This window comes from Miscanthus floridulus, chromosome 7 (assembly GCF_019320115.1).
Source record: "Miscanthus floridulus cultivar M001 chromosome 7, ASM1932011v1, whole genome shotgun sequence".
NCBI lineage: Eukaryota > Viridiplantae > Streptophyta > Magnoliopsida > Poales > Poaceae > Miscanthus > Miscanthus floridulus.
Genome location: NC_089586.1, coordinates 103,195,730 through 103,218,798, shown reverse-complemented (window position 1 = coordinate 103,218,798; position 23,069 = coordinate 103,195,730). Strand labels below are relative to the sequence as shown.

Sequence of the window (23,069 nt, the reverse complement as noted above, 5' to 3'; positions counted from 1 at the left end):
CATCATCACTAGGGATGATAACCTAATAAAATTAGGAGATATAGGTTTATAATAGGTGGCTATTTAAAAACAAGTGACACGTTAATAAATACCAACAAGCATTTCGGGCGTTGTTGCTAGGGACTAGATTTAAAACTCTATTCTTAGTAGTGACGCTAAGAAATATTAACAAGCATTTTTGGCGCCGTTGCCAGGGAAGGAAGTATTGATAAACTTATACTTATTGATGTGATCGAGGATAACCATTGACCTCTGCTAAAATAGGCTTACCCTTGTTTTGGCTACTTGTGTATCTTATGCAGAGTAATGTATGACCGGTTTGGACCTTCCAACAAACTACATTGAAGATCTTGAAGCATTAATCCGAAGGACTAGAGCTAAACTCAAGAAAGTTCCAGCTTCAAAGTTGGAAGACAACCATATAAGGCTAAGCTTAACACTAGAATTTGAAGCCATGGCTAACAGGACTCTCTGTGAATTCTCTGCTCCAACTACGACCAACATCCGCACTGGACCAACAGTCAATGTTGGAGACAATAGATTCGAGCTCAAGCCAGCTCTCATCAACATGGTGCAAGCAAACCAGTTTTGTAGAAAGGCACATGAAGATGCGAGTGCACATCTCTAGCACTTCCTGGAGACCTGTAGCACTTTCACCATCAAAGGAGTAACCCAGGATGCCATATTATTTTGCCTCTTCCCATTCTCACTCCTGGGGAAGGCAAAGCAATGGTTCTACGCCAACAAAGATAGAAATACTATATAGGATAACTGCTCCACTACCTTTCTAGCAAAGTTCTTTCCCATAGGTAAGACCAATGCTCTGCGTGGGAGAATTTCAAGCTTTCAGCAATAACATGATGAATCTGTCCCTGAGGCATGGGAACGCTTTCAAGATTCCATTGTGGAATGTCCTCATCATGAGATGGAGAATTGGCTACTCATGTAGATTTTCTACCATAGGTTGACCAACAGTACCCGTGAGACTATGGATGCTGCTGTTGGAGGTGCATTCCTATCACTCACCATACCAGCTGCAACAACTCTTGTGGAGAAGATGGCCTCCAATCAAGGTTGGAACAAAGAACATGTTCAAACCCACAAAAGGGGTGGAGGTATGCATCAACTTAAGGAGGTAGACATGCTATCTACCAAGATGGACCTGCTAATGAAGAAGCTTGAAGATCGAGCCAATGAGAAGCAAGAAGTAATGCACATTCATGATTCCCCGCATGATGTATGAAGAGTGTGGAAACATTGGGCATTCAGGAAACAGTTGTCCTAAAACCCAAGAGGGTGGCAACAACAACAACTACTCTCGTCCTCAGTAGAATCAAGGATGGAATTAGCAACAAAGGCTGAACTACCAAGGTAATTGCCAAGGTAACTATCAAGGTAATAATTTTAATAATTTCAATCAACCACCCTTGAGAGAAATAATTGCTGATCAATCCAAACTTATGGAGGGATTATCTAGAAAGGTAGCTACCAATGATAAAATTCTAGAGAACACAAATAATAGAATGGATAGCTTTGCTTCTGCCATAAAAAACCAACATAGCTTTAATAAAATGATAGAATCACAAATAGCTTAGCTCGCTGCTGTTGTTCCTCCGTCCGACAAAGGTAAGATTTCGGGGCAACTGGAAGATCTAGAAACTGCAAATCTTGTTGATATTCATAATGCAGCGTATTACTGTATACAACCATCGATGGGAAGATAAATAGACTATACCTTGCCGGAAAAGAAGTGAGATCTAGGGAGACCTGTCATCCCCATCGTCATTGTACATCACATTTTTCAAGAAGCTGTCTATGACTTCGGAGCAAGTGTCAACATCATGTCTAAGGTAATTTATGATTAAATTAATGGAGATACTTTGTTGTACACAAATATGCATTTGCAGCATGTAGATCAGTCACTCTGCTACACCAAAGGAGTTCTAGAAGATGCCATTGTTCGAGTGGGATAATCATATGTTCCCATAGACTTTATGGTTTTGGAAACAGGTGGAGATATAAGGGCACCCATTATTTTGGGCTAACTTTTCCTAAGAACAATAAAAGTCATCATCTACACGGACAGTGCCAAGATCTATTTTACAATCAAGGATAGAAAGGAAAAGTTTTCTTTCAAGAATCGTATCTTGCAATCTCCTAGACATCCATAGATGCCATACCTGCCCGAAGAGATAACATTGACCAAGAAGAAGAATAACAGAAGAAGGAGAAAGAACAAGGCTAGGCAGCCACAAGAAGAATCAGTCAACATGATCAACTCATTCTGATCAGAGTACGACCACCTCCTTGCTTCACCATTCCTTGCTAAGAAGGATGATCCAGGCGTACCCACGATCGAGTGTACCATTGGATAAAGAATATTCCACAAGACCTTCTACGACATTGGGTCGGGTGTCAATATAATGTCCAAGGTAACGTATGAATACTTATTCAGTAATGAACCTTTGTTCCCTACATATATGCAATTGTAGATGGTGGACCAATCAATCTAATTTTCTGAAGGAATAGCAAAAGATGTCATGGTAAGGATACATGATCACAATGCCCTTGCCGACTTCATGATTCTAGACATGGGAGAAGAAGAAGACGATACACCCATCATCCTTGGAAGACTGTTCCTCAACACTACCAATGCGATCATCTACGTCGGATCTAGACAAGTCCACTTTCAATTCCCTGGAGAAAAGGTACGCTGTTATTTCAATAGTTATACCACTTATGAGCAGCTGAAGAAGTCCCGCTCTAGGAGGAGACATCGATCATCCCAAAACCAAAAGAATTAATCCCCAAAGAAAAGTTGAGAGGAAGATGAGGAACCTGAAGAAGTTGTAAAAGATGAGCCCGCTCCGCCAAAATCAAGTCCACAGACCAAGCAGGTATGGAAAGAAAATGTAGCATCGCTACCAGAGTCACAAGAGGTGCAACCATCAGAGTCTCCATCCCTGGGACTGACTGATGCACCCAAGGAATAAACAAGATAGGAAAAGAGTCCTGTCCGGAGGACTTAAAAATCCGAACCCTCACCGAGAGGAAATATCGGTAGTTATCCATATTTACTTTTTAGTATTGCATGAATTACTTTTCACTTTAGCATATTTACTTTTCTGCATTAGCATTGCATTTAGAATAGGAAGATAAAAAGTTTCATGACTGCATTACAGTATTGCAATATAAATTCTAAGCCCCACGTAAGTAATTTACGGTGTGTAAACACCCATGGGAAGATTCACTGTGGTGGCATAAAAAAATAATATATATATATAACATGCATGAATATTTCATTTCTGCATTATATAAATAAGAAAATCCAAAAATAATAGACTTCCTACTAGAACTTTGCCAATTAGGAAATCCGTCTAAACCTCCAAGGACAATAAATCTCTGAATGGCTGACCGCTAACCCCTTATCTTAATCTGTGCCACAAGTTTTGGTGTTCTTGTTAGAGTATTTTGCAGGATAATCAAGAGTAAAGCCATCTATCTGAAGTATATTTTCCTGAACTGTCACTACATTCGCTGCGCGAGGAACACAACTTCTAGACGGATGAGAAAGACTTCTGCTGGTAGACTCACTCTAAGAAATACCACGACAACATCCAGCTTGGGGGAGTAGCATCCCCCATGTATCTAGATAAGTATTTCTTTCCCTTTTGGTTTTACTATTTTTAAGTTTGCTTCATATTTGCTAAACAAATAAAAATATGCATAACAAACTAAAAACAAAATAAAAATTTATCTTAGCTATATAATAGTAAGGTGTGATGTTAAAAATAAAAACAAAATAAAAAGTGTGTGTCTAGTTTGATTTTTAAGAGCTAAATAAAAGGACTCTGAGGATAATCTCTTGCAATGAAAATGATGAATAGTTGCTCTGTCGTAATTCCTTTCAAGTACCTAGTTTTCAGTCTTGAATTCTCCCGAGTTTTGGATACGACTGTTTTGATATAAGAATTTACTCTGAACTTGAAACTCGTGGGTAGCATATGCTTGATCTAAGTCTAGGTAATTGACGGATATGATATGAGAAGGTCTGAGCTGTTGTTTATCTTGTTCCAAGTGATACTAAAGTTCTAGAGATTTATCTTTTGAAAAACATAAAAATCCTACATGATGAGTTCATGTATGACAAAGCTTGAATTCCTACCAGAGTCATATGATATTTAGATTAGAAAAACTTTCACTTATATGCTGCTTGCATTATATTGAGTTTAGTCAAGTTTTGTTGACCCTTATGAGAGGTTTGTCATACTCTTAAAATTAAGATCACGTACACACCACCCACATATGCACTACTCCTACACTGGGGGTAGGCACAACAACATACCATTCCATCTAGATTGACCCAAAAATGTTTTACAACTACATTGAGAGTAAACACCAAAAAAATTCTTGATAGGATATCCACCAAATAAATGCTCCAAGTTCTTGTTGCTATCTCTCAAAAGTTTTGTTGCATAAAAGAGGCATGTGGCTATGAAAAAGTTATTCATAAAAAAAGAGAAAAAAGAGAAAGATGAGAAAAAATGGACAAGTGTTCAAGATATTTAAAACAATGGGTGCTTAGATGCCCACCCGAAAAAAAGAAAGATGAATAAGATAGCCCATGTTTTCTTGCAAAGTTGTTTCCAAGTTTCAAAAGAGAGATATGTTTTTAAGGAGCATAGTAGAAATAGGATTAGCCACCATATACACCACATACATCCATACACATGCACATCTTGATTTGATTGTATGACTCAACTCTCTTTGGATCCGAGGTTTGACTTTACAATATATGTATTGCAAGTATGCTCTTTCATGCTATCTCCATTCTTATGAGCTCCACATAAGCCTTAGTTATAGAAAGAGAAAGGCATAACATCATTACTGCCTTGGTAAGGATCTACAAATACCACATATATTGAGAGACTTGAGAGTGTCATACAAAGGAAGTTCTGAGTTTTATTTTGAAAACCTATAAAAACTCTAGAATAATGGTTGAGCAAAGAACTTGAGACATAGTGCTTGACTTGATCGTTCTGTGTTTCAATTGCTCAAGACCCAAGTGAAGGCTGAGAAGCCCATGGTTGAAGGTAATATGGGTAAGTTTGAAAGTCAGATCGGTTCATTCTAATCCGGAGGAGAATTCTTGTTTGAATGCATGTGTACTTTTGAGGAGTTGCGTCAATGTTTTTAAAATCCTTAAACTCTTGATCCATTTACTGAGTTTAGCTTTGCTAAAGGACTAGCAAAGGTTAAGCTTGGGGAAGTTTGTTGACGGTAGTTAACAACCATTATAAACCGTCAATATAACATGTATAAGGGCATAAATATAATCACCAATGAAGGTTTAGGGGTTTAAACTAACAAATTCCACGAGTTTTGGTGAATCTATATTTTTTGCAAGGTTTATCTAGAAAACCGTCAAGGTGGACCTACATGTAAGATTTAATTATGCTTATCCACAACGAAATGGACACCAGAAGACTCTAGAAGACTCAAGAGGACTCCACACCGAAGCAAAGGACGAGACACCACCCACCTGTAAGCCACCCGGCCCCTGGGGCCCACCTGTAAGCCCCTCATTGTTATGTTGGTTCTCCACCGCCTCTTAGGTTGCATCTATGCCGTCTTTTAAGTCGGTTTGATCCAAGGGCTCACGTTGGACGCTCCGGCCTATATATATCAGCCGCTGCTCCCCCTAAGGAGACATAAGTCATTTGAGAAGATAGAAACCCTAATCATCCTCAGAGCTCCACTATATTTTAGGGCATAGCTAGTTAGGCTAGGTCTAGAGGGAGACAAGCAGGTTTCTCTTGGATTCCTGATCTTGTCAAGAGCATGGTTTGGTATAATCTTTGTATCCCTCGCTCTTTTGTATCTCTATTACTTTTATATGCTAGTTATAATTGTTATGATAATATCAGTATTCATATTCTTTGTTATAATGTTCATGGTCTACTTTGATTATATGCTTAGTATAGTTGGATTATCATTATGTTCATGCATAAATTCGTATAGTGCTCACTCTAAGGATCCATGGGTGGGTGGTCGACATTGTGTAAGCGTGGTGCTTATATATTGTTTACCTGCGGATACACCCTATATTATGGGTCATGTGGTAGATCGCGGATGTGACACTCCTGTTGAGTCCTTTGTAGTCCACTCCCCGAATATAGGCGCACGTAGGGTTCGGTTACGAAGGAAGAGCAAGCTCTGTTCTTAATCTTTCTTAGTAATATCCCTTATGTATAGATATGATGATGATCTTAGCAATGATTACTAGGTATAATTGCACTAATCAATGTATGTTTTGACTTGTAATTAAGAATGATTTAGGAATTATTCCTCTAATATTCTACATGACCATGCTAATGCCATAGAAAGGAGTACTATGAGTGATTTGTTATTATCATTGATCAATACTTATCATATATATATCTTATCATGTGACTTACTCCTGTTATGAGTAGAATATTGGTTATGGTTTACTTCTCGTTCAATAGTATAAGTTATCAATACATGTCCATGCTGGACCTTCCCTGTGGTAAAAATATAAATAACGATACATGTAATACTCTCAGGTAAAATGCTACAATGGTATATTATCTGTGCGCTTGCAGATTCTTTCATTCATAAATTTATTTATTCTTTCTGGTCACATAATTAATAAAGAACTGCTTAGTATTATTCTAGTAGTAATGCTATGTAGTACCAACAAGTATCTCTGACATCATCACTAGGGATGACAACCTAGTAAAATTAGGAGATATAGGTTTATAATAGGTGGCTATTTAAAAACAAGTGACACGTTAATAAATACCAACAAGCATTTTTGTCGCTGTTGCTAGGGACTAGATTTAAAACTCTATTCTTAGTAGTGACGCTAAGAAATGTCAACATGGACATAGAGACCCAGCCGTTTCAGATGTGTTGCTTGTTGCAGAAGTTCAAGAATTTGTGCCCCATGAACTAGGCACATTGCTGGTGATGATGCAGTTGGGTCCCCCACACATGTGGATGATGTCCTGAATGAACTCAAGAACCTCAAACTTGAGGTTGGTGATAGGCCTCGCCTCCACTCACTTGATGAAGTTGTCGATAGCCACCAGCAGATGGGTATAGCCCCCCAGGTGCCTTTTGGGATTGCACGACCATGTCGACCCCCAGACTGCCAAATGTTAGGTGATGGGGGTGGTCTTAGGGATTGCATTGGGCGGTGTATTTGTCAAGCGAAGTATTGACAGTCTGGACAGGCCGCAAGATGTGCTCGGCATCCGCGACCGTTGTTGGCCAATAGAAACCTTATCGAAAGGCATTGTCGACCAGGGACTTGGGCGTCGTGTGGTGCCTGCATACATCAATGTGAATATTGTGGAGCAGTTCCTTCCCTCTGTCAGTAGCGATGCATCTATGGAGAATCTCAGAGGGGCTTCGCTTATACAACTGTCCCTCCACCACCATGAAGGATTTCACTCAGCGTGCCAAGCACTAAGCATCGGTCTTGTTGGTTGGGAGGATGTCTTGGTTCACAAAGTCGAGGTAGTGACATGTCCAGTCAACGTCGATAGCCATTGCCTCACGCACCTCGGGGCAGCCTCGTGTAGGTCGATGGGGCGGGGCTAGGGCGGTCTTATCCTCGAGTTAGATCGAGGGGGTCAGGAGCATGTCGAGAAAAACTCCCGGGGAAACCGCATCCCGAGCAGAGGCCAGCTTGGCTAGGGCGTCCGCTGCCCCATTGTCGCGCGCGAAGGACGTGGTGGAGTTCGAATCCATCGTCTGTCCTCCATCTTGCAGATTTCTTGCCCCCATCTTCTCATCACGACAGGTCAATTCCTTAATGACTTGGTTGACCACAAGCTCGAAGTCCTCTTCTAACATCAATATTTCACTATGCATTTGTTTTAGGTGACTTCCTCCCTTTCCCCTTCTAAAACTGATTACTAATAATCAAGTTACATATACGACGACGCGATAGACGAGCCACAAGTAGTATAGTGAGACACCAGATGAGATGCTCCCCCTGCATTCTCCGATCGGCATCTATATATGACCACACCCTGCAGGTTACATTGACTAGCTTTGTCAAAGGTCATCACAGGTGCTCCTCTGGACTGTTTCATCGTCATAAAGCCTAGCGGAGTTCAAGATGGTTGCATGTATTGCGTCTAATTTCTCTGTCCGCAAGTCATTTTCTTCTGATTACTCTTAGCTTGCTTTAGTGCACTTGGGTTGATATTCTATAGAGCACTAGTTGGTTTGGATAGTTTCTCATGCCAGAAGTATATTTATTATATATCTAAACTATGATTCACAATTAAGCAATAGTCTTTTTTATTGATTTCTATTCCCATGTAAAAACCGACAAGTAATTCTTAACAAATTATCACAACAACGCGCGAGATATCACCTAGTTCTTCCTATGGGCGTGGTTGTAGCTGTTTTTGTGTATCATCTTTTGCTAGTTTGTTCTATATTACTCTCTCTGTCCCAGAATAAGTATCACCGTAGGATACGTGTTAGTCAAATTTAGAAAATATTAGTAACATTTGTATCTTCAAATAAATTTGTTATGAAAATACATTCAATGATTCATTTAATGATATTAATTATGTATCATAAGTATTAATATTTTATATTTGGTTAAAGTTAAAAATGTCTGGGACACATATTTGGGATGGTGGGAGTATTTTGCAGCAACATCAAAGAGCGCAACCGAGCCTACTCCTAACTGATCGACCAAGGTTTAGACATCCTAATAGGCCAAACGCTAGCTAACAAGGTAGGTCATCTTAGTTGATCTTCCCACTCACCCACCTTCAACTCTACGTTGCTGTCCATGACATTGACATTAACATTATGACATATGCCTGTTTACGCAGAACACAGAACGTCACTCCAACTAAGGCCTTGTTTAGTTCGCGGTTAGTAATCAGTATTCGGTACTGTAGCACTTTCGTTTGTATTTGATAATTATTGTCCAATCATGGTCTAACTAGGCTCAAAAGATTCGTCTCGTAATTTACGATCAAACTGTGTAATTAGTTATTTTTTTATCTACATTTAATACTCCATACATATGTCCAAAGATTTGATATGATAAAGAGAGAGTGAAAAAACTTGGAATCTAAACGAGGCCTAAAGCCGGCAGATCACCAACGTCCCCCAGCAGACACGCCAACTGTGTCGATTACCAACCCAAAAAGCCCGCCCATGCGTATGCGGGGCCAGCACGCTCGGTGGCCAGAACGCAGAAGTGCGGAATGCACATAAGAGCACCTTCCTCACTTACGGAGACCAGGCTCGCTCTTCCAACCGGAGTTATCGTTTGCTGCAGCCTGCAGCTGCAGGGCGATGATGGCCGGCGTCCTGCCGAGGTTTGGCCCCTTCGGCCCTCTGCCGCCACGGGATGAGTTCGGGATCAAGGAGACGAGGCCCCGTCTCGCCGGCGGGCGGGCCGGCGGGTACGACCTCGTGGAGCGGATGGAGTACCTGTACGTGCGCATTGTCAAGGCACGGGACCTCAAGTGGAGTGGCGGCTTCGACCCGCTCGCCGAGGTGAAGCTCGGGAGCTACTCCTGCGCCACGCGGCACATCGAGAAGACGACGAGCCCAGAGTGGAACGACGTGTTCGCGTTCTCGCGGGAGAGGCTCCAGGCGTCGTTCCTGGACGTGGTGGTCAAGGGCAAGGGCTTCGCCAAGGACGACTTCGTCGGTCGCCAGCGCTTCGACCTGGCCGATGCCCCCTTCCGCGTGCCGCCTGACAGCGCGCTCGCGCCGCAGTGGTACCACGTCTTCGACAAGAAGGCGGAGCGCGGGGGCGAGGTGATGATGGCCATGTGGTTCGGCACGCAGGCCGACGAGTGCTTCCCGCTGGCGGTGCACGCGGACGCCGCATTCGCCGTGGACGCCAAGCTAGCCGCGCACATCCGCTGCAAGCAGTACACCGTGCCGCGGCTCTGGTACGTGCGCGTCAACGTCATCGAGGCCCGCGACATCGCCTTCGTGGACAAGGCCCGCGTCGGCGAGGTCTTCGTGCGCTCCAGGATCGCCGCGCAGGTGTACAAGACCAAGACGTGCGTCGCCCGGCTGCCGACGTGCGGCTGGAACGAGGACCACCTGTTCGTCGCCGCCGAGCCGTTCGAGGACCACCTCATCCTCTCCGTCGAGGACCGCGTCAAGGTCGACAAGGAGGAGGTCATTGGCCATGTCCACATTCCGTTCAAAGAATTCGAACGACGGTGGGACGCGCGCCCGATTCGCCCGAGATGGTACGTAGGTGCATTTATCTCAAGAAGAAAGAAAATTCGAAGATTCATATACTATATTTCACCAAAAATGCATCTTCATTGCGAATCGACAGGTTTAATTTGGTGCGGCCAGAAGGAGCCGCCAAAATCGACAAGTTCTCTGCCAAGATATGCGTCCGGCTCTGCCTGGAAGGCGGATACAGAGTGCTGACAGAGCCGGTCCACTACCTGAGCGACGTCCGGCCGGCGGCGAGGGAGCTGTGGCACCACCGGCCGCCCATTGGCCTCATCGAGCTCGGCATCCACAACGCGTTCGGCCTGAGCTCCATGCGCACGCGCGACGGGCGAGGCTCCTGCGACGCCTACTGCGTCGCCAAGTACGGCGTGAAGTGGTTCCGCACGCAGACCGTCATCCACAGCCTCGCGCCGCGGTTCCACCAGCAGTGCTTCTGGGACGTGCACGACCACTGCACCGTGCTCACCGTTGCCGTCTTCCACAACTGCCAGATTGGCGAGAAGGGTGGCCTCGTGTCCGGCGACCCCGTCAAGGACATCCTCCTCGGCAAGGTGCGCATCCGGCTCTCGACGCTCGAGACCGGCCGCATCTACACGCACGCGTACCCTCTCATCTCCCTCCACGGCGGCGGCATCAAGAAGATGGGCGAGCTCCAGCTCGCCGTGCGGTTCTCGAGCACGTCGACGCTGGGCCTGCTCCAGACGTACGCGCAGCCGCACCTGCCGCCGATGCACTACCACTGCCCGCTGTCCATCGTGCATCAGGAGACGCTGCGGCGGGAGGCGGTCGCGCTCATCGCGCACCGGCTGGGCCGGATGGACCCGCCGCTGCGGCGGGAGTGCATCGAGCACCTCTGCGAGGCGCACTCGCACCGGTGGAGCATGCGCCGTAGCAAGGCCCACTTCTTCCGCCTTATGGCGGCGCTGGCGCCCCTGTTCAAGGCGCTCAGGTGGTTCGTCGACGTCTGCCACTGGAAGAACCCGGCGACCACCGTCGCGGTCCACATCATCTACGCCATGCTGGTGTGCTGCCCCAACCTCATCCTGCCTACCTTCTTCGTGTACAAGTTCGTGCTCGGTCTGTGGAACTACCGGTGCCGGGCGAGGCACCCGTGGCACGTCGACACCAAGGTGTCGCACGCCGAGATGGCGCACCTGGACGAGCTGGCCGAGGAGTTCGATGAGTTTCCGACGAAGTGTCCTCCCGAGGTGGTCCGCATGCGGTACGACAGGCTGAGGAGCCTCGGGGCGCGGATACAGGAGATGGCCGGCGACGTCGCGTCCCACGCCGAGCGAGCGCGGTGCGCGATGACGTGGCGCGACCCCCGCGCCACGGCCATGTACCTGCTGGCGTGCCTGTTCCTTGCGGTGACCACCTTCCTGGCGCCGTTCCAGGCGGTGGCGCTGCTGACGGGGTTCTACCTGATGCGGCACCCGACGCTCCGGCAGAGGCTGCCCGACGTGCCGGCGAACTTCTTCCGGCGACTGCCCTGCAAGGTCGATTGCCTGCTTTGATTGCGGATCAAACTTTGCCGTAGTTTGATATTTTAGTGCTGTTCCTGTTTGCCTCTTCAAATCTAATGGTTGATCTAGTACTACTACAATTTATAGAGGTTGCGACTTGCACAGCACACGATTTGCCGCTCGTGTAATACTGTAAGAGCATCTCCAAGAGTTTGCTATCTTAATTTGGCATCCATATAATTTTGGCAAAACAAAAAAAATAGCCTTCAACAGTTTGGCAAAACAACTTGGCATTAATAGCAACTTGGCAAATCTTCCCTCCGCGCGCGCAAATATGCGCGCGCGTATACGGCTTGGCATCCGGGGCTCTTCGTTTCTTAGCGGGGCTCTTCGTTCGCTTAGCGGGGCTCTTCGTTCGCTTAGCGGGCCTCCTCGTTTTGTTAACGGGTTTTTTTATTTTACCAAGTCAAAAATGTCAAACTCTTGGAGATGGATTGTTTTTTTACTTGACATATAATTTTGGGAGTTGGCAAATCACAAAATTTGCCAAGTAAAATTTGACAAACTCTTGGAGATGCTCTAAGTGAATACTACTAGTCATTAGTCAAACATCCCTTACCAGATTTTCAGTTTGCAACCCTTCGCGGAAAAAATGGCATGCGGACCATCCTCACCCAGCAGCGTGCGGATGTCGAATGAAAATGCGCCACGTGGGAACAGAGCCAAGAGCCAACGCATGGTGCAGGTCAGATAAACAGGCCCACCAGTCGGAATTGGCTGGATGTCCGTACTGTGCCGCATGCGGACGGTCCACATGCCCCCATTTGCACTCCGAATTACTGCTCCCCCGAGGCCCCGACCGAAACACAAAACCGTCAGATCTCATCTAAATCCCTGACTTCAGAATGACAACCAGCACCCTTGTCCGGCAATGCCTCGCGCTCCTCCTCCGATCCAAAAGCTCCGCAACCCCGCTCGCTCCCACCACTGCCGCCCAGCTCCACGCGCTCCTCCTCACGTCCGGTCACCTCCACTGCGACAGCCTTCATGTCCTCTTATGTTCTTACTGCGCGTGTGGACGTCCCTTCAACGCCCACAACCTGCTCGCTCAAATGCCCCAACCGCCCCCGGTTTCCGTCTCCAACACCCTCCTCCGCTCCTACACCGGCCTCGGCTTCCACCGACAGGCCCTCGCTCGATACTCAAAGATGCACACCTTCGACCACCTCACCTTCACCTTCGCCGCCAAGGCCTGTGCGGGCCTCCGCCTCAGGCGCCATGGGCGCGCCGTGCACGGCCGTGCCCTCGCCGCTGGCTTCGGCGGCGACGCCTACGTGCAGAACGCGCTCGTGTCCATGTATATGCGCTGCAGAGACGTGGTCGCGGCGGAGGCAGTGTTCGGCGCGCTGCGGAGCCGGACAACTGTGTCGTGGAACACGGTCATCAACGGGTGTGTCAAGGACGGCCGCACGGAGAGGGCGTTGGAGGTGTTCGAGACCATGGTTGGCCGTGGCGTGTGCATTGACCGTGCCACGGTTGTGTCAGTGCTGCCAGCCTGTGCACAAGCCAGGGACTTGCACACGGGGAGAGCTGTGCACCGGTTGGCTGAGGTGAGAGGCTTGGCGAACTATGTTGCGGTGAAGAACGCTCTGATCGACATGTATGGGAAGTGCGGGAGCCTGGAGGATGCGAGAAGGGTGTTCGATGAAGACAGCTATGATAAGGATGTCATTTCTTGGACGGCGATGATTGGTGCATACGTGCTGAATGACCATGCAAGCAAGGCCTTCACTCTTGGTTCTAAGATGCTGGTGACCAGTGAAGCTCGGCCTAATGCTGTGACCATGGCGCATCTGCTCTCAGCTTGCGCCAGCTTGCTGTCAGGGAAGCATGCCAAGTGCACTCACGCATTGTGCATTGGACTTGGGCTTGGGTCAGATACTGTCGTTGAGACTGCACTTGTTGACTGTTACGCAAAATGTGGCTATATGAGGATGATAGACATGGTGGTTGAGAAAGGATCACGACGGACTGAAACATGGAATGCAGCAATCTCTGGCTATACTCACAGGGAACAGGGAAAGAAAGCTCTAGCAGTGTTTAAGCAAATGCTTGCAGAATCAGTGCGTCCAGATTCTGCAACAATGGCAAGTGTCATACCAGCTTACGCAGAATCGGTGGACCTGGTACAGGCGAAGAACATCCACTGCTGCTTACTGATTCGTGGATGTCTTGGGAGTACAGATATTGCCACGGGTCTGATCGATGTGTATGCCAAGGCTGGTGACTTGGCCGTCGCGTGGGAGCTCTTCCAGTGTTTGCCTGAAAAGGACGTTGTTGCCTGGACAACTGTCATCGCCGGATACGGAATGCACGGGCATGCCCAAACTGCCATCCTGCTATATTCCAGGATGGTGGAGCTGGGGGTGATGCCGAACACCGTTACCATGGCCTCCTTGTTGTACTCTTGCAGCCATGCCGGCATGGTAGACGAAGGCCTCCGGCTGTTCAACGACATGTGCAGCGTCCATGGCCTGATGCCAAATGCAGAGCACTACTTGTGCCTGGTTGACATGCTTGGGCGTGCTGGGAGGATCGAGGAAGCCTACCGCCTCATCCAAGACATGCCATTCGAGCCGAGTGTGTTGGTGTGGAGCGCTCTGCTGGGTGCCTGTGTCCTCCACGAGAATGTTGAATTCGGAGAGGTTGCTGCTAAACATCTGTTTGAGCTTGAACCGGATAACGTTGGGAATTATGTGCTCCTTGGGAAGGTATATGCTGCTGCTGACAGATGGAGCGATGTTCAGGATCTGCGGAGATTGATGGAGGGAAGGGGTATTCCCAAAGATCCAGGATCTAGTGTAGTTGATGCAAAGTCTGAAGTGTGCTGAAGCTGAAGCACGATACAGAGTCGTGTGACAGATGGGAAACAATGATTCTTTGATGTGTCAGTTCAAGAAAAAAAAATCGTATAACAAAGATGTAGTATGAGTTGCTCTACAGGCCTACAGCTAGCAAGTACTCCCTCCATTCCAATTGCTCTACAGGCCTACAGCTAACAAGTACTCCCTCCATTCCAATTTCCAAATTATAAGATGTTTTGACTTTTTTAGATACATTTCTTTTGTTATACATCTAGATATGATGTATATGTAAGTGCATAGAAAAAACTATAGATTAAAGAAGTCAAAATGTCTTATAATTTGAAATGGTTTGAAATGGATGGAGTACTGTCTCGTAACACAGGAGAAGCGAGTACCATTTTCTCTTGGAGGACTTTTAAACCAATGCAGAAGAAAAAGATCGAATGCAGGCCGTGTCGTTTTGATGCCACTAGAAAGTAGACACGATTCTGCCGAGGGGGGAGGGAGGCGAGGCTGCCAACGAATTATAGGGACGGGTGGTGGCGCGCATGTTGATTGCGCACAAACGCTTCTGGTTCTCACACACCAAGGAGGGGACGTGCTTGGTCAAACGCCCCTCCCCGGACGACGGACGTCGTGGCATATCGTGCAAGCCTCCATCCTGGTTGCCCACCCCCTCCCTCTCTATATCTGGCCTTCTCCTCCCCCTCTTTCAGGGCCTTGAAATCTCGCCCCTCGTTGCAGCCGCCCACATCCCTTTCTCTCCTCCTCGCCGGCCGAACCGCTGATTGTTTCTCAACCAGAGGAAGGGAGAGATCGAAAGCATCAGCCATGGTGAGTACATCTGATCCGTTTAATTTTTCTCTCTCAATCAATGTAGTTCAAGACATGTTCTCTGATGTGGTGGGTTGGGTTCTGTCCTCGTACGTTGTAAGTCGAACTCGGCGTCGGGAATGGCCGTGTGTGACGAATGCAAACTCAAGTTCCTGGAACTCAAGGCGAAGAGGAGCTTCCGTTTCATCGTGTTCAAGATCAACGAGAACGTGCAGCAGGTGGTGGTGGACAGGCTTGGGGAACCAGGTGAAAGCTACGATGCCTTCACCGCCTGCTTGCCCGCCGACGAGTGCCGCTACGCGGTGTTTGATTTTGACTTCGTCACTGATGAGAACTGCCAGAAGAGCAAGATCTTCTTCATCTCTTGGTAACTCTACAGCCTACGCATCTCTTTTGGTTTGATTTTGTTCTTCCTTGAAAACGTTCTATTTCCATTTTATCTGACTCAGTTTTGATAAGCGTTACTACGGTACAACTTTGATCGGTGATGATTGCTGCCCCGGATCCTGAGTTTACATGTGATTTTCCCCCCTAAGAGGATCATCTATAAATAGCTTATTGCAGTTTGGTCATTGGTATTTCTTTTTGCAGCATTATTTCAACCTTTGCGACTTGTTCTTGAACAAATTATCACATTAAGCACCAAAAACATTATAGAATGAAACTAAAGGCATCAATCAATATGTTTTCTGATGGACCATTATTGGATCTGTGGTTGCATAGACTAGCAATTTACTACAAGGAAAAAAACAGAAGCAAAAACCTGAGTTCCGCAACACAACTCTATTTGTCAAGACAAATATAACTATAATTTCTGTAACTACTAAAATTGTCCATGTTTTTCTAAATTGTCCATGTTCATGTGAATATGTAGTTTTTAATGGTAAAATATCATGTCCAAACACTAATTTTAATTATCCTTAATCCTTCACCAGTTAAGTGATTGCAGGAAATAAATTGATAGGAAATATTAATGCATGCAATAGAGATGTATCATAGACGATTGCCCAATTGCCCAATTGCCGTGTTCAAAACGCCGTGCATCTTAAGAAACTGAAACTTAGCATCTCAAGGAACTCATATGAAATGTTTTTTGAACATAAGAACTCATATGAAATCTCTAATGCACCTTTATGTGTTACAGATGCTAACATCCAGGCAGATGCTGCCATGACATTTTCCCCTCTGCTGAATTTTGTGGAGCCAGACAATTTAGCAGCGTGGATTCAGAACAAATATTTACAGGCTACAGGCAGTTCCATATATATCTTTATTTTCCATAAAGATAAACATAAATCTTTGATCGAATGCATTGCCCAACGGTCATTAGATTCTTAAGCATGATTAAGAAAAAAATTTAGACACGATACCTTTGTTGCTAATATGTAGTATGTTTCTGTGTGACACATGCACAGAAACGAGATTGAGTCTGCTAAAAAGGAAACTTGAACACTGAATCGGTGTGCTTTTGCATGCAAACTCTCATGCAGGGCCCCAGATACATCGAGGGTGAGAAGCAAGATGCTGTACGCAAGCTCCAAGGACCGGTTCAAGAGGGAGCTCGACGGCATTCAGGTGGAGCTCCAAGCAACTGACCCGAGTGAAATGAGCATGGACATCATCAAGTCGCGAGCCCTCTGAAACAGCCCGGTCACTGCACGCTGCAGGGCCGGGGCGCATCAGCTCCTGCATGCCCGTCGATTCCTTCTGTGTTGGATCCGTTTTCGTGTCCTTGTTTTCTTGGAAGCAAAAGCCTTGCATTCTGTATGAGACTGTATGCCATTTTCCCTCTTTTTTCCCTATCTCTGCCGTAGTTCTGCTACTGCTGTAAACTAGAACTTATTTGGTGTTTTATCTCGTGGCATTGTTGAGTCTTTCATGTGTCTATGCAATGCTAGTTGTGAAGCCTAATGTACCCTAGTTTAATCACCGAATTGCTAACGTTTGATGTCTTATTTGTTGGTCTTACGCATGTGTATTGCTGCAAATAGTCCTTAATTAATTGTTGGTCTTAATCAACTAAAATATAATAATTAATTTTAATATTCATGAATGCAACATATATTAAAATAATCCTCACCGAATTGCTCGAGGAGTTCGCCGCCTCGCGCGTCGTCAGCCGGCCACCAGAAGCACCGGCGCCTGGGTGTCCGCCTACCATGACGACTGCTCCTCAGGATGAGGAAGCATCGCTGGTGGACACCAGTTCTCCGGTGAAGGCTTGGACGACGGGCTCGCCTCTGCTATCGTCGAAGCAGGGGCAGCCACCAGCCACGCCACAGCGGGCGGGACACGCCGTGGAGGCCGAGGCGTGCTCCGACAAACCCTCAGGTGGGGACGTGGCCATCCCCACCCGGCCATCGCGAGGGTTACAGCCCGCCGTCATGGATGACGAGGCGCGCCCACAAAGTCCCAGTGCCATCCCCCAGACACGAACACGACCACACCTACTGAGAAACGCGGGAGCTCCGCCACCAACGAGGTTAAAGCAGTTCACCGCAAAGATCCTGCGTAAGGTGTCGTCGCCGCTGCTGCCTCAGCCAGATGTGGAGGCACAACCAAAGTTGCCGACTCGCAGCAGGAGGATTGCCGCTCAGGCGCTTTCACGCGTCCCGGCTTTGAAGCGAGGAGAGGTGCTGGTGATAAAGCGGATGTGTTACCTCGACGGGCAGACGAGGCCTTCCACGGCGTCAAGGACGCCTACGACACTATCTTCGTCGACAAGCACAACCCCTCGCATGCTGAGGCAATACGACAGCTCTTCCCAGACCCACAAGGAGAGCGACCGAGGCGCCGCACGCGCCAGCGTGTCTAATCGCCGATCATGGCTACATAGTATGATTAGCGAGTAATAGCTCATGATCTTCTTACGCTAGGGAGGACAGAGCCAATTGCATAACATTAACACTCCCCACCCTAATGTGCCATATTCGTGGCGCGTCGTTGTAACTTTCACTAGTTCTCGATCTTAATATAAAGATACGCAAACCTTTTGCGTAATCGAGAAAAAAATATATATTAAAATGATTATTACATATATAGCATATCTCAAAGTGCAGTTTTCACGCTGGAAAATAAATATTAAAATTAAACGAATCAAGGTTAGTGCAAGTTCCATTGAGTTTCATTTGTTCTCTCTGTGTTCATAAATACCTTGCCAATAAGATTGGCATTCTATTATTCACCCCCAATCCTCACGAAATGCTGAAAAAATACATATAAATTTGAACATGCTGCCTTAAATGATTTTCTAAAAGAATTAGACAACTACACAAAGTAAAGCCTTGCTAATTTGAACAATTTCATCACTCAAAAGCAAAAAAAAACACCAGGTTTAATTTGCTGGAGAATTTGTGCGGTATTCTTCTAGTTGTAGGGCCTCTTTGGCAGATCTGCGGAGGAGATAGAGGAGCCCTCTAAACACTTTAGGAGGACGAGTCCTACCCAAACATGCTCGTAGTCTTTCTATTTCCCACTTGTTTAGAAAGAAGACTCACACGTGCAGGCAAATGCGACAGCTATCACAGACACAAGTACTATTGTGTTTTTGCGTAACTTGATATCAATGCATGTGTGCAAATGGGTCAGCAGAATGGTGTCTTAACATGCAAGACTGAGTAGAATTTTGCATCACTCTTTGTTTTGCCGCATCGTGATTCATTAAAATTTGTAAATGTACAACACATTAAAATTTGACAAGCTTGAATTGCAAATACCTATACTGAAATTATTTCAAAAGGATCCATCAAATAACACCATATACATTTTCAAGTGCTTGTGTCTTTTTTGCCAAAATCTGTGATCAAATTTGAAACCTATTTGAGAAGTATCTTATTTTCACAATTATCTTCAACTTAAACCCAGCTTCCCTTCTCTTTCGCCCAGCCCAAATATCTCTCCCATTTTTCTTCTCCTAAGCCTCCTTTTGGCCCACTCTGCTCATCCAACCTCTCTTCTCGATAACTTTTAAGAGTTTAAACTATAATCGAGGCATTGTTGACTCTCTTCGCCGAGCATCCAAGATTGTGGAGTGCCGCAGAACTAAAAGGATCTAGATGATCAGAGGGGGGGGTGAGTAGCCTATAAAAAATTCTCTATAAACTTACAAACACTAGAGCAAGGTAGTTAGTAAAATAACAAATGATAATAGTCACTACTTGCACTAGCTCTATCTCACCCAAGCAAGCCCCTACACAATCTTAGTAGCAATTGAATTCTATACTAATTCACTTCACCACACAAGAGCTACTAGCTCTAAACAAGGCTACTCTAACTAGCTAACTAAGTGAGCAACTAAACGAGCTACTCTCCTACTAAAGCTACAACTAACTAGAGGACTACTAAGCAAAGAAAGAATGTAAATACAAGTGGAGACCAATACCGAACTGGGCAAGAGATGAACACAATCAATTTATCCCCGTGGTCCGATTGCTTGCCGGCACCGGCAACCTACATCCATGTTGTGGCAAGTCTTAATGTGATGATTCAAGTGCTAATAACTAGCTGCTCAAGTTAGACCCACATCTTGGGTGCCTCAAGAATCAAGCACAAGAAACACTCCAACTAGCCATGAACATTCCACTAAAGTATCCCTTAGAAACTCCGTGAAGTAGGATCAAAACCTCTCACAAATCACTTATCAGAGGTGGAGAACAATCACCAACACTCCCCTCAAGAATCACCGCTACTCCAAGCCGTCTAGTTGGAGGCAACCACCATGAGTAGCAAGAAAACCACAGCCCCAAATGATGAAGTGTCACTAGATGCAAATCAACTAAGCAAATGCCTCTTCCAATCTCAATTTGGATCAATCAACAAACAAGAGATGAGTGGTAGGTGTTCTTGAAAGCTCGCACAAGCGTTGGAATGTTTAGAATGCCAAGAGAGCTCACTAGGAGCCGGGCAACTAATAGGATCTAGATGACTAAAGGGGGTGAATAGCATATAAAAAATTCTCTACGAAGAGCACAAGACTAGAGCAAGTTGTTAGTACAAAATATGATCCTAATAGCACTACTTGCACTAGCTCTAGTTCACCCAAGCAAGCTCCTACACAAATTCTAGTAGCAATTGAGTTCTACTCTTATGTCGCAACACCAACCAAGAGTTACTAGCTACACTAGAGAGCTAAACAAGCGAAACAACTAAAGCTATCTACTCAACTACAACTACTCTAGTGGACTACAACTACAAACAACTACTACACAACCACAAGATTTGAAAGTAATGCGAGTGAGTAGTAGCAAACCACCAAGGGCAAGAGATGTACACAAGATTTATCCCCATGGTTCGGTTGCTTGCCGGCAACCTACGTCCACGTTATGGCGAGTCTCAATGTGACGACCTGCGCGCAAACTAGCCACTCAAGCTAAACCCACAACTTGGCTACCACTAGGATTAATCAACAAGGAGCGCTTGAACTAGCCACAAGCATTACCCTAGAGTTGCTCTTCGTGATCTCCCACGGAGACGAGCACAAGAGCCCCTTATAATTGCTCGGTTGGAAGAGGAAACAATCACCAACAACACCTCAACGATCTCCACTCCACCGAGCCATCTAGATGACGGTAACCACCAAGAGTAACAAGAAAACCGAGGCTCAATCTATGAAATAGTGCCACTAGATGCAAATCAACAGAGCAAATGCACTAGATCTCCCTTAATCTCAATTTGGATAAATCACTAGCAAAGAGATGAGTGTGAGGTGTTCTTGGAGGCTCACACAAGTGTTGGAATGCTTAGAATGCCAAAAGGGCTCACCAAGACCTGACCAACAAATATATAGAAGCCCCAAGAAACTAGCCGTTGGGAGCATTCTAGTGGGTTTGTCTGCATAGGCACCAGATTAGTGTAGTGCCCACTGGACCAGCACCACCGAAAGATGCATTATGTGATCGAACAACCATGATTTAATCTTAGATTTAAACCGGGGACCGCACGCTTTGGTGCTTCATAAAGTACTATAGCATCGGATCAATCCGATGGCTCCCTCGCGTGTTGCCTTAGGACCAAACTAGCCATTGGAGCCCTCAACGGCTAGTAGAGCGCATGCTCCGGTGTGCACTGAACAGTGGACCACCGAACTAATTTGGTGTCCACCAGAGAGGTTCCAGAACCGATTTTTTCCATTGGATTAGTTCGGTGCCTAGCACCGGGATATCGAGTGAACCTATTGTGAAAACCCCCTCTATGAATAGTGTCTGGTATTATTCCGGTGTTGGTAGTGGCTGAGCACTGAACTTATAACCATAGCCTCAGTTAAGTTCAAACACAGCACTGTATACTCCCGTGACTTCCCCCATGGGCACTGGATTAATCCGGTGAGTGCGAAAACCCTGCACTCAGTCACAAACTTTGCAAGTGTTTCAAATTTGCTAACTCTAATATGTTCCAACATAAACGTCCCTTAAGCGTTGAATTGGCGTTTCCAAAAACATTTTTCACTTGCATTTCACAGCGTCACTAGGTCCAGTGCATATGCAAAGTTAGTTCACACCTAGTGACACTTAGATAACCGAATAGGCATTAGAGTTCCCATCTTACTAGTGCAACTATCTATCCCTCAACGCGACCACGCACTCTATTCCATCCCGATCGGCGAAAACAAAACCCCAAACATATACCTTTGCCCTCGGCCTTATTTCCACCTCCTCATCTTCTCCACCCAGTGTGAGCTTCATCCATTTGGATTGATCATCCTTCATCCAACTCCTAGCTTAGCTTATCATCTTGGTGTGGACTTCCCCTAGCTTAATCAACACTTAGCAAACGGTTAACAGACTAGTTATCTCAATTACCGAAACCAAACATGAGGCTTTCACCAACACAAATATATAGAGCGCCACCAAAACTAGCCGTTAGAAAGCTTCCTGGTGGGCTGTCTGCGTAGGCACTGGATAAGTCCAGTGCTCGTCAGACAGGCACCATCGTAAACAAGCGATACGAACGACTCAGATTTTTATTCGGGTTTTAAACCTCGCAGCGCTTTCTCCGATGTTTTAATAATGCCCTTCACTGGATAATTCTGGTCACATCACTCGCGCTACACTCAAGTCAAACTAGTCGTTGGCCTGCAACGGCTAGTGGAGTGCATGCTTCGGTGACGGGCACCGGATCATTATGGTGACCCCAAAAACTTCTCGGGTGGTTACACTAAGAGCTCCTAGCCATCATCGGAAAAGTCCGGTGATGAGCATCAGGAGATCCGGTGGTCGTGTTTAAATCTCCGTCTGAGTGAACAATTCACCATATTAATTCGATGCTTTCAAATGGTAAACACCGGATAAATCCTGTACTTAACCTTAGTCACAGTGAACTCCCAACATCGTAGTGCATTCTCTGGTAACCCTCCTTTAGGGGCACTCGAATTTTCGGTGAGTGTAGAAAATCTGCACGAAGTCCCAAACTTTGTAAGCATCTCAAATTTGCTAACTCCAATATGTTATAACATGATGAACATCTTCACCTTAGGCACTGAGTTAGCTTTTCAAAAAACATTTTTTTACTTGCATCTCACCGCGTCACTAGATCCAATGCATATGCAAAATTAGTTTGCACCTAGTGGCACTTAGATAATCGCTTAAGCATTAGAGTTCCCCTCTTAGTATGACTATATATATTAAACTTGATCGTGCACTCTATT

The 23,069-nt window shown here is 45.9% G+C and overlaps 3 protein-coding genes and 1 non-coding gene across 4 annotated transcripts; 3 read left to right on the top strand and 1 right to left on the bottom strand.

Annotated features, from left to right (window-relative positions):
• Positions 1-818: 818 nt before the first annotated feature.
• Positions 819-927, bottom strand: LOC136468184 (small nucleolar RNA R71). The gene has a single exon (XR_010761720.1). It is a non-coding gene; the product is annotated as a small nucleolar RNA R71 (small nucleolar RNA).
• Positions 928-9,304: 8,377 nt separating this feature from the next.
• LOC136464059 (FT-interacting protein 3-like) lies at positions 9,305-11,884 on the top strand. Its single transcript, XM_066463022.1, has 2 exons — positions 9,305-10,271; positions 10,364-11,884. The coding sequence occupies exons 1-2, from the start codon at positions 9,355-9,357 to the stop codon at positions 11,778-11,780; spliced, it is 2,334 nt and encodes a 777-aa protein (XP_066319119.1). The 5' UTR covers positions 9,305-9,354; the 3' UTR covers positions 11,781-11,884.
• Positions 11,885-12,602: 718 nt separating this feature from the next.
• On the top strand, positions 12,603-14,857 carry LOC136464058 (pentatricopeptide repeat-containing protein At5g39350-like). Its single transcript, XM_066463021.1, has one exon. It carries the CDS (start codon positions 12,635-12,637, stop codon positions 14,618-14,620), a length of 1,986 nt encoding a protein of 661 aa, XP_066319118.1. The 5' UTR covers positions 12,603-12,634; the 3' UTR covers positions 14,621-14,857.
• Positions 14,858-15,269: 412 nt separating this feature from the next.
• On the top strand, positions 15,270-17,332 carry LOC136464056 (actin-depolymerizing factor 1). The gene is made up of 3 exons (XM_066463020.1): positions 15,270-15,427; positions 15,529-15,794; positions 16,918-17,332. Exons 1-3 carry the CDS (start codon positions 15,425-15,427, stop codon positions 17,066-17,068), a joined length of 420 nt encoding a protein of 139 aa, XP_066319117.1. The 5' UTR covers positions 15,270-15,424; the 3' UTR covers positions 17,069-17,332.
• Positions 17,333-23,069: the final 5,737 nt, after the last annotated feature.

Excerpts from the sequence above, each read along its gene's own strand:
- LOC136464056 (XM_066463020.1), top strand. Across the intron at positions 15,795-16,917 it reads AAGATCTTCTTCATCTCTTG|GGCCCCAGATACATCGAGGG; the intron begins GTAACTCTACAG and ends ACTCTCATGCAG.
- LOC136464058 (XM_066463021.1), top strand. The coding sequence starts at position 12,635 with ATGACAACCAGCACCCTTGTCCGGCAATGCCTCGCGCTCCTCCTCCGA.
- LOC136464059 (XM_066463022.1), top strand. The coding sequence starts at position 9,355 with ATGATGGCCGGCGTCCTGCCGAGGTTTGGCCCCTTCGGCCCTCTGCCG. Across the intron at positions 10,272-10,363 it reads CGCCCGATTCGCCCGAGATG|GTTTAATTTGGTGCGGCCAG; the intron begins GTACGTAGGTGC and ends GCGAATCGACAG.